This window comes from Eublepharis macularius, chromosome 6 (assembly GCF_028583425.1).
Source record: "Eublepharis macularius isolate TG4126 chromosome 6, MPM_Emac_v1.0, whole genome shotgun sequence".
Lineage (NCBI taxonomy): Eukaryota > Metazoa > Chordata > Lepidosauria > Squamata > Eublepharidae > Eublepharis > Eublepharis macularius.
The window spans coordinates 134,247,581-134,260,684 of record NC_072795.1 but is presented as its reverse complement, the minus strand read 5'-3'; the positions used below and the strand labels follow the sequence as shown (position 1 = coordinate 134,260,684).

The following is a 13,104-nucleotide window of genomic DNA, read 5'->3' as shown; positions in this document are numbered from 1 at the left end:
CATGCTTAGCAGCATGATTAATATAGGAGGCAGGGAGCATCATTTCTCTGCTGTCTTGCATTATGAGCAGAAAAAACAGGCAAAAATTGGTGTGAACTAGAGATGGGCACGAACAGCAATACAAACAAAAAAAGCCACGAACAGCCCAATCTGCTGTTCGCGAACAAGCTGTTCATGAGGCCCCATTCTAAATGAACAGGTGGTCGTTACAAGCCTTGTTCGTTGCTGTTCATCAAGCCAGACAGTCTGGCACCTGCAATCAATTCCCTTGGCAACTTAGGCAGGGATTGTATGAACTCTGTCTGAACTCCTGCTGTTGCCCTGGAAACCCCAAGCTAATCCCAATTTAGCTTGATAGGTAGGTCTTCCTTTCAAGTGTGGAGCCCCAAATTTGTTACAAGAAAGCAAAGACCATGAGGGAGGGGGGCTCCCAGCTCTGGCTAGTCTTTGCAGACAGTGGAGAGGGAGAGAGACGGCTGCTGTTGGCATTTTGAGAGAGAGAGACAGGGAGAGTGCATTGGAGCTTGAATTTTCTTTGTGTGTGGTGGGATATGGACCTACCCCTTCAGGTTCCAGGGCTGCTGCCAGGCTCTGGGGCCAAGCTATTATTTACTATTGGTACCTTTCCTGGTACCTCCTCAGGTCAGGTTTCTGGGAGCGGTGCAGTAGGGATCTTGACCAAACTTGGATGATGGCTGGAGGAAAGCTTGCTGGCCCCCACGAACATCCAACCACAAACATGTTTGTGAACAAGACATGCTCGTAAGTGTTCGTGAGTCCCTGTTCGTGGATGGCAATGAACAACGAACATCATGTTTGGTGTTTTTTTCCTGTTCCTGCCCATCTCTAGTGTGAACCTGGCCCAAGAGGGCACAAAGAAAGTAAACTTATAGGGAGATTCCATCCATCCTGTCTTTGCAAGACAACAGGCAGGTAGCAGGTGCCAACCATAACAGTAGAAGTTGTTCTCTGAAGGGGTTAGTGCACAGGGGGGGGAATTGCCCATGATCATTTCAATTCCCCTTAAAAGGGGTTGGATGGATATGAACTTGGATGGATGGGGTTGGATGGATATGAGCTTTACACAGATGTCTCAAGGTGTGCAACTTGTTCACTTCACTGATGAGATCACTTGGCATAGGCAAGGCCAAGTCTCCAACTTTCACTCATGGTTAACATCTTGGGAGAAGGTGTTGACCAGCACCACCTCCCATCTACAGTGCTGCAAAGATAGAAATAAATAAAAGAGAAGAGAAGAGACACCTTGTCTCTCTCATTTACCATTGGCAGCACCATCTGGAAAGAGGCGATGCCAGTGAAGAGAAAAATATTATACCCCCACCCACCCACCAGCCCTCACTCCTCTGCTAAACAGTCCCCTGATATGCTGGCAGAAGGGCCATCCCCTCCCCCCAGTAACAGTCTGAGTTTGGTGAACTCTTTGGGAGGGCAAAAGCTCCCTTTGCACCAGGCCAGCAGCCCCACCCCTTTGTGGCTGGTGGACCCTTTCTGTGTTACTTTACACACAGAAATACTTTTATGCAGGGGTCATTTCGTAGAAAAAGAGCTGGAGGAACTCATTAGCATAACTCATTAGCATGCCCTATTAGCATATGCCACACCCCTCAGAAATGTGTCATTAGCATAACTTGAATATGCCACACACCCTGACATCACCTATCCTGGCTGCTTTAGACCCAATCCTGGCCATTCAGGGCCGAAATTGGGCCCAAAATGGCAGAAAGGGGCTGAAAATGGCCAGAAAGGGGCCCAAAACGGTCAGGATCAGGCCATTGCTGAACAGGAGAGTGATCTACCACCCGTCAGAGGCCCGATCCAGGCCGTTTCAGCCCCAATCCAAGACAAAACGGGCCCAAAATGGCCGAGAGTCAGGTGGGCGGAGCCACCTGACATGACCTCTTTGGGGAACTGCCGGAACTGCGTTCCTGCACGTCCCCCCTCTAAATGAGCCCTGCTTTCATGCACAGAAAAAAGACTCTGCTCCATGAGGCATAAGCAGGAAAGGGGGAGGGAGGCTCTCCTACCTGCAAAGCAGTAAAGGATCATGTCATGCAAATGAGGGTAAATTTGGAAATAAATGACTGTTTTTAAAAATAGAGTGTGCCATGGTGAGGGCCGAGGCATTGGACTAAGTGGGCCACTCAGTGGCCTGCTGGTATGATTGCTGGTATGATTCCAATTGCCAACGATGACTGCAGAAGTCCTGCAAAAATAAGTGGCCGGAGCATCGAGAGGAGCTGTATATCTGCTCAAAGACTGCGGTCTTTCTGGGCTGTCTCTGATTGACAATGTTAACCCTGAGTTGAATGCTGGAAAATGTCTTGTATACTGCTCGGAAATCTGTCTTCCCAGATCAACTTTTCACGTGGCGACTGATCTGGTTGCTGTGAATGAGCAGGGAGACTGTCTCCAAACGTAGTCTGTCTCCTTTTCTCTTTCAACTTCTTAAAAATTGGATTTATTAGTCAAAGACAGATAAAAAGGTGGAGAACAATCTATGAACCTCCCCCATAGTTGTCACAGACTCTCACACCAACTTTTTTTGGTCTGCTGCAAACAAAGGGGTGGGCACTTTTGCATATCTCTGACCAATGCAGATGCAAAAGATTCTGCCTTGGTAGATGATGGTCAGACTCTGAGTATCATGGTATGCAAATTAGGGGGAAAGTTGGCTAAAATAAATAATTAGAAAATATTTAGAAGACTGACACGTGATCACAGGCAAGGTATGTACATGCCTGTCTCTTCTTGGCAGACATGGGCTGTTTCCACACTACTCACCTTCATCCAGAACGCTGCGGAACGTCATGAAAAAAACACAGAAGATTGCGTCTTCTCGTGCGAGTTTTGCATGATGTTGTGCAAAACTTGTGCGAGAAGACGCTATCTTCTTCGTTTTTTTCATGACGTTCCGCAGCATTCCGGATGAAGGTGAGTAAGTGTGGAAATGGCCCCAGTCTATGACTGACTGGTGATCAGCAAGAATGAGAGAACAAATGCCCCCCTTTTGGCACAGAATGTTGAACTTCAAATGTAATTGGATATTGAACCTCATCTCATACAAGAACCACATATGGGGAAGGGGGCCAACTAAGAAAAAAAACCCCTTTTAAACAATTAATTACTGAAGATTTAAGACACCAATTCGGAAAATTTAAAAAATGTTATTACAATATGACACTGAAACAGAGTAAGTTAAAATTGTATGACAAAATGGATTCAAAATTTTGGACAAAATATACACGAGTCAGTGGAAAAATCTTTGGACTAAAGAAACCAAGTTTACTGAATGTCAAGTATTAAGGGAGAACGGGCATATTACCCCTAAAGACATAGCAAAAGCAAACAAAGAATATAATGAAGAGTGTTGGAAATGCAAGAACACTGATGCAACATTTTATCACATGAGGTGGACATGCAAAAAAGCAGAAAATATTGGACAGAGATACATGAAGAAATACAAAATATATTAAAAGTTAAGTTTGCGATGGATCCGAAAAACATGTTACTAAATATCTTACCAAGCAATATCACAAAAATAAACTGTGAATGATGTAAGTATATGGTGATGGCAGCAAGTGTAATATTCGCAACAAAATGGAAGACAGTAAATTGTCTAGAATTGAAAGAATGGAAGAATAAACTGTATGAATATGCAACAATTGCAAAATTAACATCTTTTACCGATTTCAGAATTTCAAGAAAAATAGAAAGGCTTTTTTCTAATTATATAGCTGATTAAAATTAAATTAAAATAGAGAATGACGGAAAGAAAGACTTGGGTAAAGTATATCAATAGATATGAAGATAGGCGGGAAAGACAGAATAAAGGTGTTTAAATAGAAGTGAAATATTAAAAAGTAAATTTAAGTAAGTTCTACAATGTATGATTTGATTGTAAAAATTATGAATAATCAATTATGAATTTTATGTTTGTACATTTGTAAAATGAAATTTTAAAAGAAGAACAGCACATGAGAATGACCATTTCCACACATCTTACCTGCCTGTGGAACATTGTGCAAAATCGCACAAAACTCCCAGATAACAGCATCTTCCTGGCGCGATTTCGTGTGAGAAGGTGCTGTCTTCCAGGTCTTTCATGCGATGTTCCGCAGGCAGGTAAGATGTGTGGAAACGGCCAACGTTTCTGCCCTCTTAAAGGTACCTCAACAACAACAAAAAATAAACACCAGTTTGGTGTAGTGGTGAAGAGCGCAGGACTGTAATCTGGAGAGCTGGGTTTGATTTCCCACTCTTCTCCTTGAAGCCAGCTGGGTGACCTTGGGTCAGTCACAGCTCTCTCGGAGCTCTCTCAGCCCCACCCACCTCACAGGGTGTTTTTTGTGGGGATAATAATGACATACTTTGTAAACCGCTCTGAGCGGGAGTTAAGTTGTCCCAAAGGGTGGTATATAAATCGAATGTTGTTGTTGTTATTATTATGAATGTCACTGGCTAGCACAAACTGCTGGTGCCTGTGCTAACTTCTAACGTTTAGTTTGCAGTTTTCCACCATAGGGAGTCAGTGAAATGACCAACATGTGCTGCCAACACTCACTTATTCCGGGGTCTGTCAACACTGATCCCCCCCCTTGTTTGTGAGTGCTGCATTGCATCACCTTTTTATTTTATTACACAGATGAACTTTATGGCGTAAAGGTGCCATTTGATTGCAACTACCGATTGATGATACACATCCAGAAACATTGGAAATCAAGCACCATTGGAGATAAGAGGGACTTTTGGGTTGAAAAGTTTCTTCATGGCAAACCACTGCCAAGAAAACGTCGTGATGCGACGTCCCCCCCATGGGTCAGTAATGACTCGGTGCTTGCACAGGGGACTACCTTTACCTTTAATATTTGCTCTAAGGATTAAAACACCAAATGAAGAGCTCTGTATGAGTGCAGTCAGCATGGGACATTATCCATGGCCTGCTGCAATAATCTATATCATACCACACATAAGAAGTAAAATTGGTTCTGTGTTTTTCCAAAGGGAAAAAAATAAGGTATAGTTGTTGCCATCATTATAATTTTTCTTTGAAAAAAAATTTCTTCCTCCTTTCTCCCTTTACATTTCCAGATAAGAACATGAGGAGCATTTTTTATGTATTGCTTTCTGGATGTGCGGGTTTGATTGCTTATTACAAAAATTGTATGACTGACCCTTGAGGAAAGCCCTGAGGCCAAAACACGTATGGTCAGGTTTAGTGTTGGTCCAAACACTATTTGGAGAATGTTACCTATTTTAAGCACATGTGTGCGCAGCCTGCTATTCAGGCCCTATGTTTTTGAATACTGTGTACACTCTATAATAAACACTTACTTTGAATAGATTTTAAATGTTTTTAACTTTTGTAGTATCTACTGTTCATTTAGGTTGAGTTTGGGGGGGGGGTCCCCCACCCCCTCTTCCTTTGCTTGCAGAGCTCTGAAATATACATCCTTTTCCACTCACAGCTTGAAGCGGTACAGATCAGGAAAGGTTTTATTGTTGGCTATTACTGAATACAGTGGTTAAGTGTTTTGGCTGTGAAACAGCACTCTACTGATTCGAATCGCACTCCTGCCATGAGCTCAGTAAGTGGCCTTGGGCAAGCCACTCCTCTCAGCCCCAGCTCCCCAGCTGTATTGTGTGGATAATAATAACACTAATCTGCTCTAATTTGTCTAGAAGAGCAGTATATAAGCACAGTTATCATCATCATCATCATTATTAAGTGTGGTTTGTTGCCCAAGAACTCCTTTTTAACAGTATTACCTGTACAACAAATTGGAATCTTGGTAGAACAAACAGGGAAACATCCATAGTGAACATTCTCCAGTTGCAGGATTTCTTCTCTCCAGCATGCAACCAGCATGAGAGAGCTATGTTTTAACATTACTCATATTTTAGACATTTCATTTTAATCTTAACTTGACTATTATCAATATTTTTTAAATCATCAAAACATTTTCAATGAACTGCAAGTTATCCTTAAGAAGTAGCAAAGTTGAGACGCCCAAACTGGAAACTTCTGGAATATTAGAATCTATATCTGTGCATTGCAGCTGATGGAACTTTTGAATTATTGTTCAATTCTAAATTAATAAAACCTGCTGTGAACTGTTAGTGGCAATCATATCATGTTAATAAATGCCTTTCGAGATTAAAAGTCCAAGCCAGACGCCAGATCACATCCCTGCAAGCTCTACTGCTTTTTTCCTTGATGTATGGCTTCTTCGGCTTTATTTCCGTTTTCTATCATTAAATTCACCTAGCCAACGGAGGCCCATTTCAAACCACCTCATCATTGTGATTCATTTGTCTTACAGAAGGACAAAAAGTACTGTATGGACTAAACACAGACTGTACCTCACGAGGAAAGGGAGAGTGAAAACATTCACATCCTTGTCTCTCTCATTGCCTGCTTTCTCCTTTCTTCCTTCCGAGCAATTCTTTTTCGGGCAGATAATTTAACATATTGCTCTGTGCTACAGTCTAGCTTGCAGTATGATAAATATGTTTTCCTGAGGAAAACAAATTTACTGCTAACACTTCTAGGCAAATGACCAGTAACCAAACTGGGAGCCAAGCTACAAGTGATGACTGACACAGGTTGGATATTTGTCAGCTTCCCTCAAGTTTTGATGGGAAATGTAGGCATCCTGGTTTTACAGCTTGGCTCTCCATCACAGCTGCAAGACTAGGATGCCTACATTTCCCATCAAAACTTGAGGGAAGCTGACAAGTGTCCAACCTGTGTCAGGCATCACTTGTAGCTTGGCTCTGGGTTAAAACGGTACAAGAGTCATCAAAGAGATATTTTTATCTGCCCAAAGAGGGCCTTGTATAAGTCTGTAGAAGGCCTAACAGCCCCGGGGTGAAGTGCCTCAGTAGAAGGTCAATGAAGGCCGAGGGGATGAGATGGTCATGGTAGCCCACCAGGTTGTCAATTTGCCCCCCAAAATGCTGGAACATGGCAAGAATCCCTCTGCAATTATGGCCAAGTCCAAATATTACGGCAATGGTATGGTAACTCTCTCCCTCCCCATGATCACACAGGGCTGACACAAAGGGTTTGGGCACCCTAAGCAGTGAAGGTTTGCTGCCCCTGCCCTGTGCCCCAGGGAACTGACTGCTCATCATCCCTCCTGCGCCAAGACACAGCAAGAAGCTGCTCCCTGCCCTCCTGACCGCCCCCCCCCCCCCAGTGACGGGATGTCACACCCACATCCTTGCTATCCCTGCAGTGAGGAGAGGCAGTGACGTGCAGCAGCAAGTCCAACCACGAGAAAGGCAGTGCCACCCCCTTCCTCACTCAGCAGTGGGAAGGCAGGTTAAGGTGGCGGGTTGAGGTGCACCTCCGGGAAGCCTTTTAATTGCCCTCCTTGACCCCCACGCTGAGGGGAGGCAGGAAGCCACGGCACACGCTCCTTGCCTCCTTGGTGGAAGGAAGGAGGGCCGGGCCAGCCTCTGTCCTGCCTCCTAACAGAGAGTCTCTCTACATGAGACATCTTACATGGGGACGTTCAAGTGTAGGGAGATACAATGTTAGCCGGGAAACATAGTTTAAAAAGACAGAGCCCACGGAGAGCGCTCCTCGGAGGGTTTGTTAATTTCATCTTTGCTTCACGGCTAACATTGTGTCGCCCTGCACGTCAGCGTCCCCATGTAAGATGTCTCCTACAGAGAGACGAAGACGAAGAGGAAGAGCAGGCTGCTTGTAGCCCCCCCCCTCCAGTCTGCTATCTGCTGTGGCAAATCCTACTGCTGTGGGTTGGCAACAAGGCTGGTTAGTGCCCCACCGCCTCTCTTACCCTAGGCAACGGTCTAGGGCCATTTGGTGGATGGGTCATCCCTGCGGTCGCAGTCATGTCTGTGTGCTGCCACTGCCACAGAAAATAACAGACCTTGGGATGATGTGTCAAATTTGGCAAAGATACTGATGTTTTCCAGGGCTTTTTTTTCAGCTAGAACGTTGTGGAACGGAGTTCAGGAACCTCTTGAAAATGGTCACATGGCTGGTGGCCCCGCCCCCTGATCTCCAGACAGAGGGGAGTTGAAATTGCCCTCCGCTCCACTGGAGCGGCGTGGAGGGCAATCTCAACTCCCCTCTGTCTGGAGATCAGGGGGCGGGGCCACCAGCCATGTGACCATTTTCTCCGAGGGCAACCCATTGAGTTCCACCACCTCTTTTCCCAGAAAAAAAAAGCCCTGATGTTTTCCACGTACAAAGACCCAGTGCAGTCCCTGGTGCCGTGACCAGCCCACTGACCAGACCAGCAACTCAGACCTGGAGGGCTCAGAGGAAGAGCCTGAGGACAAGGAGGGCCAGGATGGGCCTAAGCCTGCAGAGGCCATGTGCCAGAAGTCACACTGCCAGAGCCTGTAAGCGATGCCCTGGCCGACCATGCCCCAGTAGCGCCCGACACCAGCCCACCAAATGAGTCCTTGCCACCTACAAGCACGTCCGAGCCACCTACCCCAGAGTACACCACTGGGCCCCTGCCAGGCAGGTCACAAGCCAGGGCCCATAGCCCCTTTAGATCACCTCCCATGCCAAGGAAAGAAGCCAGGCAGAAGGAGCATGGAGAAGGCGAAGGGCAAGGCTGGCAGTGCACCACCTCCCTGCAGACTCAGGCTAGGACTCTGGCTAAGATACTTCCTTGCAGGGCCGTGGCCAGAGCAGTGCCTCCTGAGCCCCAACACCTGTTGGCACTTGGCAGGTGCAGCTGAGCCAGATGGCCCCTCGACCTATTTAGGCTGAGGCTTGGCAAAGTTTCAGTGCTTCAACCAGCCCTAGCCTGGTGTTCCAGCTGCAAGTTCCCCCACAGGCGAGCTGGCCAACTAAACCAACTCTTGAGAAGACCATTTGACCAGGCATGGGACACTTGGTATCTCTGGCTAAAATGATCTCAGGAAGCAAAGCCAGTTAATGTTAATACAGTATATGGTGACTGTTTATTGTTTGTAAGCATGGGAAGAAGGACGGCTTGGCTGCCAAACTAGACAATACCTCATTCCTGATTCCATCACTAGGACACAGAACCACTTTAAAGCTTTTTTTAACTTGTCAAAACATTTTCTGGGGACTGCAGTGTGAGAGGAAGAGGAGCCCCTCTCTTGCCCCCTACACTGTTTACAAGAGCCAAATGGCTGTGGCCATTTTGGCTCTTGAAAATTGTGAGGGGAGGAGATACAGGCACCCCTCATATGGTTGCCAACCTCCAAATGGGACCTCAAGATCTCCTGGAATTACCACTCATCTCTGGCCTACAGAGATCGGTTCCCCTGGGGAAAATGTCTGCTTTGGAGGGTGGGCTCTGTGGCATTATATCCTGCTGAGGTCCCTCCTGTCCCCAAACCCAGGTTCCACCCCCAGATCTCTAGGACTTTCTCAACCCAGAGTTGGCAACCATAGCCCCTTAGTGCCCCATGTCATGGTCCCCAGCAGAGTTGGGCTCCCATGGCATTTGGAAACGATAACAAACAAACCCTAAAATGGCTCTGCGTCCCAGTGGTGGACTCAGTAATGTGGTATGGTCTAGCCTAGTCCTGAGTGACCTAATGAGAATGTGTGAGGAATCCTGTTTTGTATATGGCATATGATCGGTTGATAGTCAAGGAGGCATGGCCTGTGAGCCAGTTTTGATCTGTGTAGGGTGTCAGTCAGTATCTGAGCTAGAGTTTGTGTAGAGAGCCTGTGTGTATGAATATTTTATATGTCTGTCAGCCTAGTATATTTATTGTTTAAACCATTACAGTTTATCTTATTCCAGTTATACGTATAACTTTTCAGTTATATGTATGTGTAAAATGAAACTTTGTTAAATCTTAAAGCGGAGCCTTGACAACTTGCTCTATGGTTTGTTGGACTGACCAAAATTTCACAGGTGTAGGACTATGTTTGTTTCTCCCTTTGTAAAGGACCTGGCCTGTGTCCCAGCCCACCACAAGCTACAGATCCTTTTGGCTGGAAGTGATCATAATATTACTCTGGCAGTAGCCAAATTCTTCTCCTATGCGAATAAATCTAATAGCTAGCCAGATCTGGACAACGCAGTGTTACAGCTGGTTGGTATTGTTTATATCCACAGTTGTTATTATCTTTATGTGTTGTTAATATTATAATTGCTTTTTGTTCTTCTGTATTCATCTTGATGCTTAAGACTAGTCCATAAGAGCAGAGAAAAAGAAAGATAAAAATAAATCTTAAAGAAAGTTTCCTCATGCTGTATGAAGTAAGGTATATGAATGGTGGCAGTGTTTTAAACAGTCAAAAATTTAAAGAGCTATAAGTCACAGAGGCTTGAGGGTCCGCCAGGGGATAGTTTATCCTGGAGGGTGATGCTGGAATACAAAGGTGCCCTCAGTGTAGGTGCCAATCAGCTAGAACCAAGAAGGGGGAAATAGGAACAATGGTGTCTAATACCCCACAAGGGATAGACTATACAGGGCAGGTGGAGGTCAGTCAGGGTGGAAACCACCTGAAAGAAGAAAAGGGTTCTGCCCAGATGAAAGTGAAAGGCAGAAGTCCTCTTCCTGATCTGAGAAAAGAGGAAGATGTGCAACTTTGGCCCTTATGACTAGGATCCGGACTGGCTAGCTGGGGTCTAAAAACTGGAAGCCAAGTTTTCTGCCTTTACTTGACCAACAAAATAGAACCTTCCTGCTACCTGAACTCCAGTTTCTAGTTCCTGGATTCAAATTACAGGACCTGCAGTTCAAAAATGCAAACACGAAAGCTCTAGTTTCTGGCATGGCAGCCCAAAGCCCCTGAATCTGGGACATCCCAATAGTTGCTTGAAAAGAATTTGAAGATTTGAGAAGCCCTTCTCTAGAAATACACCACTGTCATCACCAAGATCTTCTACTAGCCTGCTGTAAATATCTTTAAAAGCAATCATCTACTCTACCGCCTCCGACGCTGTTCAAATCTGTCCCAGCAGTAACATTCTCTCTTTACTGTATCATATCTCAACCCAGCATCTTATCTGACAGAAAACACTATTGAGCAAAACAGGAACACAAATAAGAACCCCACAGCATTTCAGTTACGGGATATGATTGCTATCAGTCAGTAGAACAGCAGAGCTGGAAGGATTCAAACTCTCCAGCGGCTAATGAGAACTGGGACATGCCTGTGCCCCCAAGTGTGCCTATGCATACTTGCAACTCTACTACACATTGTGGTTTTCTTTCTGCATTTATTTGGAACATATTTTCCCCTGCAAATTTGGCTACCAGGATTACTGTATCAGGGAGGATAGTATGGGAAGAAAGGAAACTTTAACCCTTTTCTCCCTCTCAACTGAAAAATGCCATCCCTGAAGAAAAAAAATACCTGTGTGAACTCTCTCTAGCAGGAGATAAAACTGCTCAGAGGTGGTATTTTCCAACGAGAAAATGGCCTGGGGGAGGAGGGGTTAATATTACTCTCTTTCTACCCATACCGTTCTGCTTTTAAATAAAGCAGTCCTGGCAACTCTAACCCTAAAGGGAAAAAAATTATTTAAAAGAAATACAAACGAAATAAGGTGAAGTTGAGCCCTTATCTAGAATGCTGTGGGAGGTCCTTCCTCACCCAAACCATCTATAGATTATGGGGTGGGGGGGTGGAGAGAGTGCCTTCCAGTCATAGCTCTCTTATGGCAACCCCTGGTGAGGTTTTCACAGCAAGAGACTAATGGGGGGGGTGCCATTGCCTGCCTCTGCAACCCTGGTCTTCGTTGGAGGTCTCCCATCCAATTACTAACCAAGGCCGACCCTGCTTAGCTTCTGAGATCTGATGAGATCAGGCTCACCTGGGCTATCCAGGTGAGGGCTGCAGAGGTGGTAGCAACTTTTGAATTGGCAACAAAAAATGTATCTATGCTTGCAAAAAGCAAGAAACATTTGATAGCTACACGTATAAAGACTAGCAACCAAGTCCATTGTATCAACAACAGGCTCTAGAAAACCTGGTGCCCTCACTGCACACTTGGCCCTGTTGCCCTCGGGGTGGCCTGTGTCATCCCTGGTGCTGCGTAGGCCAGTGGCCAAGGCCCAGGAGGGACCAGCACAGCTCCACTGACTTCTCCCTGCACCCTGCTGAGTCCCTGGGCACAGACTCCATCTCTGGGCTCTGGCAGCCAGGTAAATCCATTGCTGACAACAGATTTTTTTATCCCCGCAAGTGCGCCTGCATGGGGATAAAAAGTGAGTCGTCAGCAACACGGTTTACCTTTTATATCTTAGATGGTTTCATTCCTATCAATTGTTAAGGTCCTTCCACAAAAAACAAGAAGCAGAAGTATGGAGCACAGGCCGAGGAAATCTTTAAAAAAAAAAATTCAATATAATGATGTCACTTGCTTAAAATACAGGATATGAGGATGACCTTACAACAGTGACCATGTCAAAAAACCCATAGGATGAAATGTAGGAGTTTTTTATTCCTATTCTTTAGAATCCCTGCTTTAGGAGGGATTTTGCAGTACAATCCAATGGCCTGCATACACGTACACATAGCAGATCTGGGCCGTTTTCACACGGCTTACCAATCACACAAAACTCCCAGAACGACGCGCCTTCCTGGCATATCGTGGGAAATCGTGCCAGGAAGGCATGTCATTCCGGGAGTTTTGCGCGATCGGTAAGCAGTGTGAAAACGGCCATGGATACATATAGATTATGCATCCTGTACAATCAAGTGTGATATAACAGGAAAAAAATTACACGTACTTACATAAGAGACAAGTTTACCCCGAAGCCAATGGCAGCATTTCTGTGTGCAGTGTAGCCTGAAGGAATTAAAAAGGCAAAAAGCTAATCAGATCTATGCATCTGAAATGCCTAGAATCAAGAAATCGTATCTTGGTTTACAGAGGTGTTTGCCATTTCACAGATTTAAAAGAAACTTTTCAAAACAGCAAAAAGATTAAAGGAGCAGAAGTTACTCACCGACATTCAAAAGAAGAAGTTAGAACCTGATTTTTTTAGGTCAAACTGGATGAGATGTTGGGAAGGCTGTTAGGGGACTACCATCCATTTTTTTTCTTTGCAAACAGCAGTTTCAGGAGGCTCCAATTTGAATCGGAACACAGGGAGAAGGAA

The 13,104-nt window shown here is 45.2% G+C and overlaps 1 protein-coding gene across 1 annotated transcript in view; it reads right to left on the bottom strand.

Moving 5' to 3' along the window:
- LOC129332906 (heparan-alpha-glucosaminide N-acetyltransferase-like) overlaps nucleotides 1-13,104 on the bottom strand; it is a 365,907-nt gene that overhangs the window by 274,939 nt on the left and 77,864 nt on the right. The window contains exon 6 of the mRNA XM_054984210.1: nucleotides 12,737-12,791. Coding sequence (XP_054840185.1) covers nucleotides 12,737-12,791 — 55 coding nt within the window. The remainder of the gene's footprint in view (nucleotides 1-12,736; nucleotides 12,792-13,104) is intronic.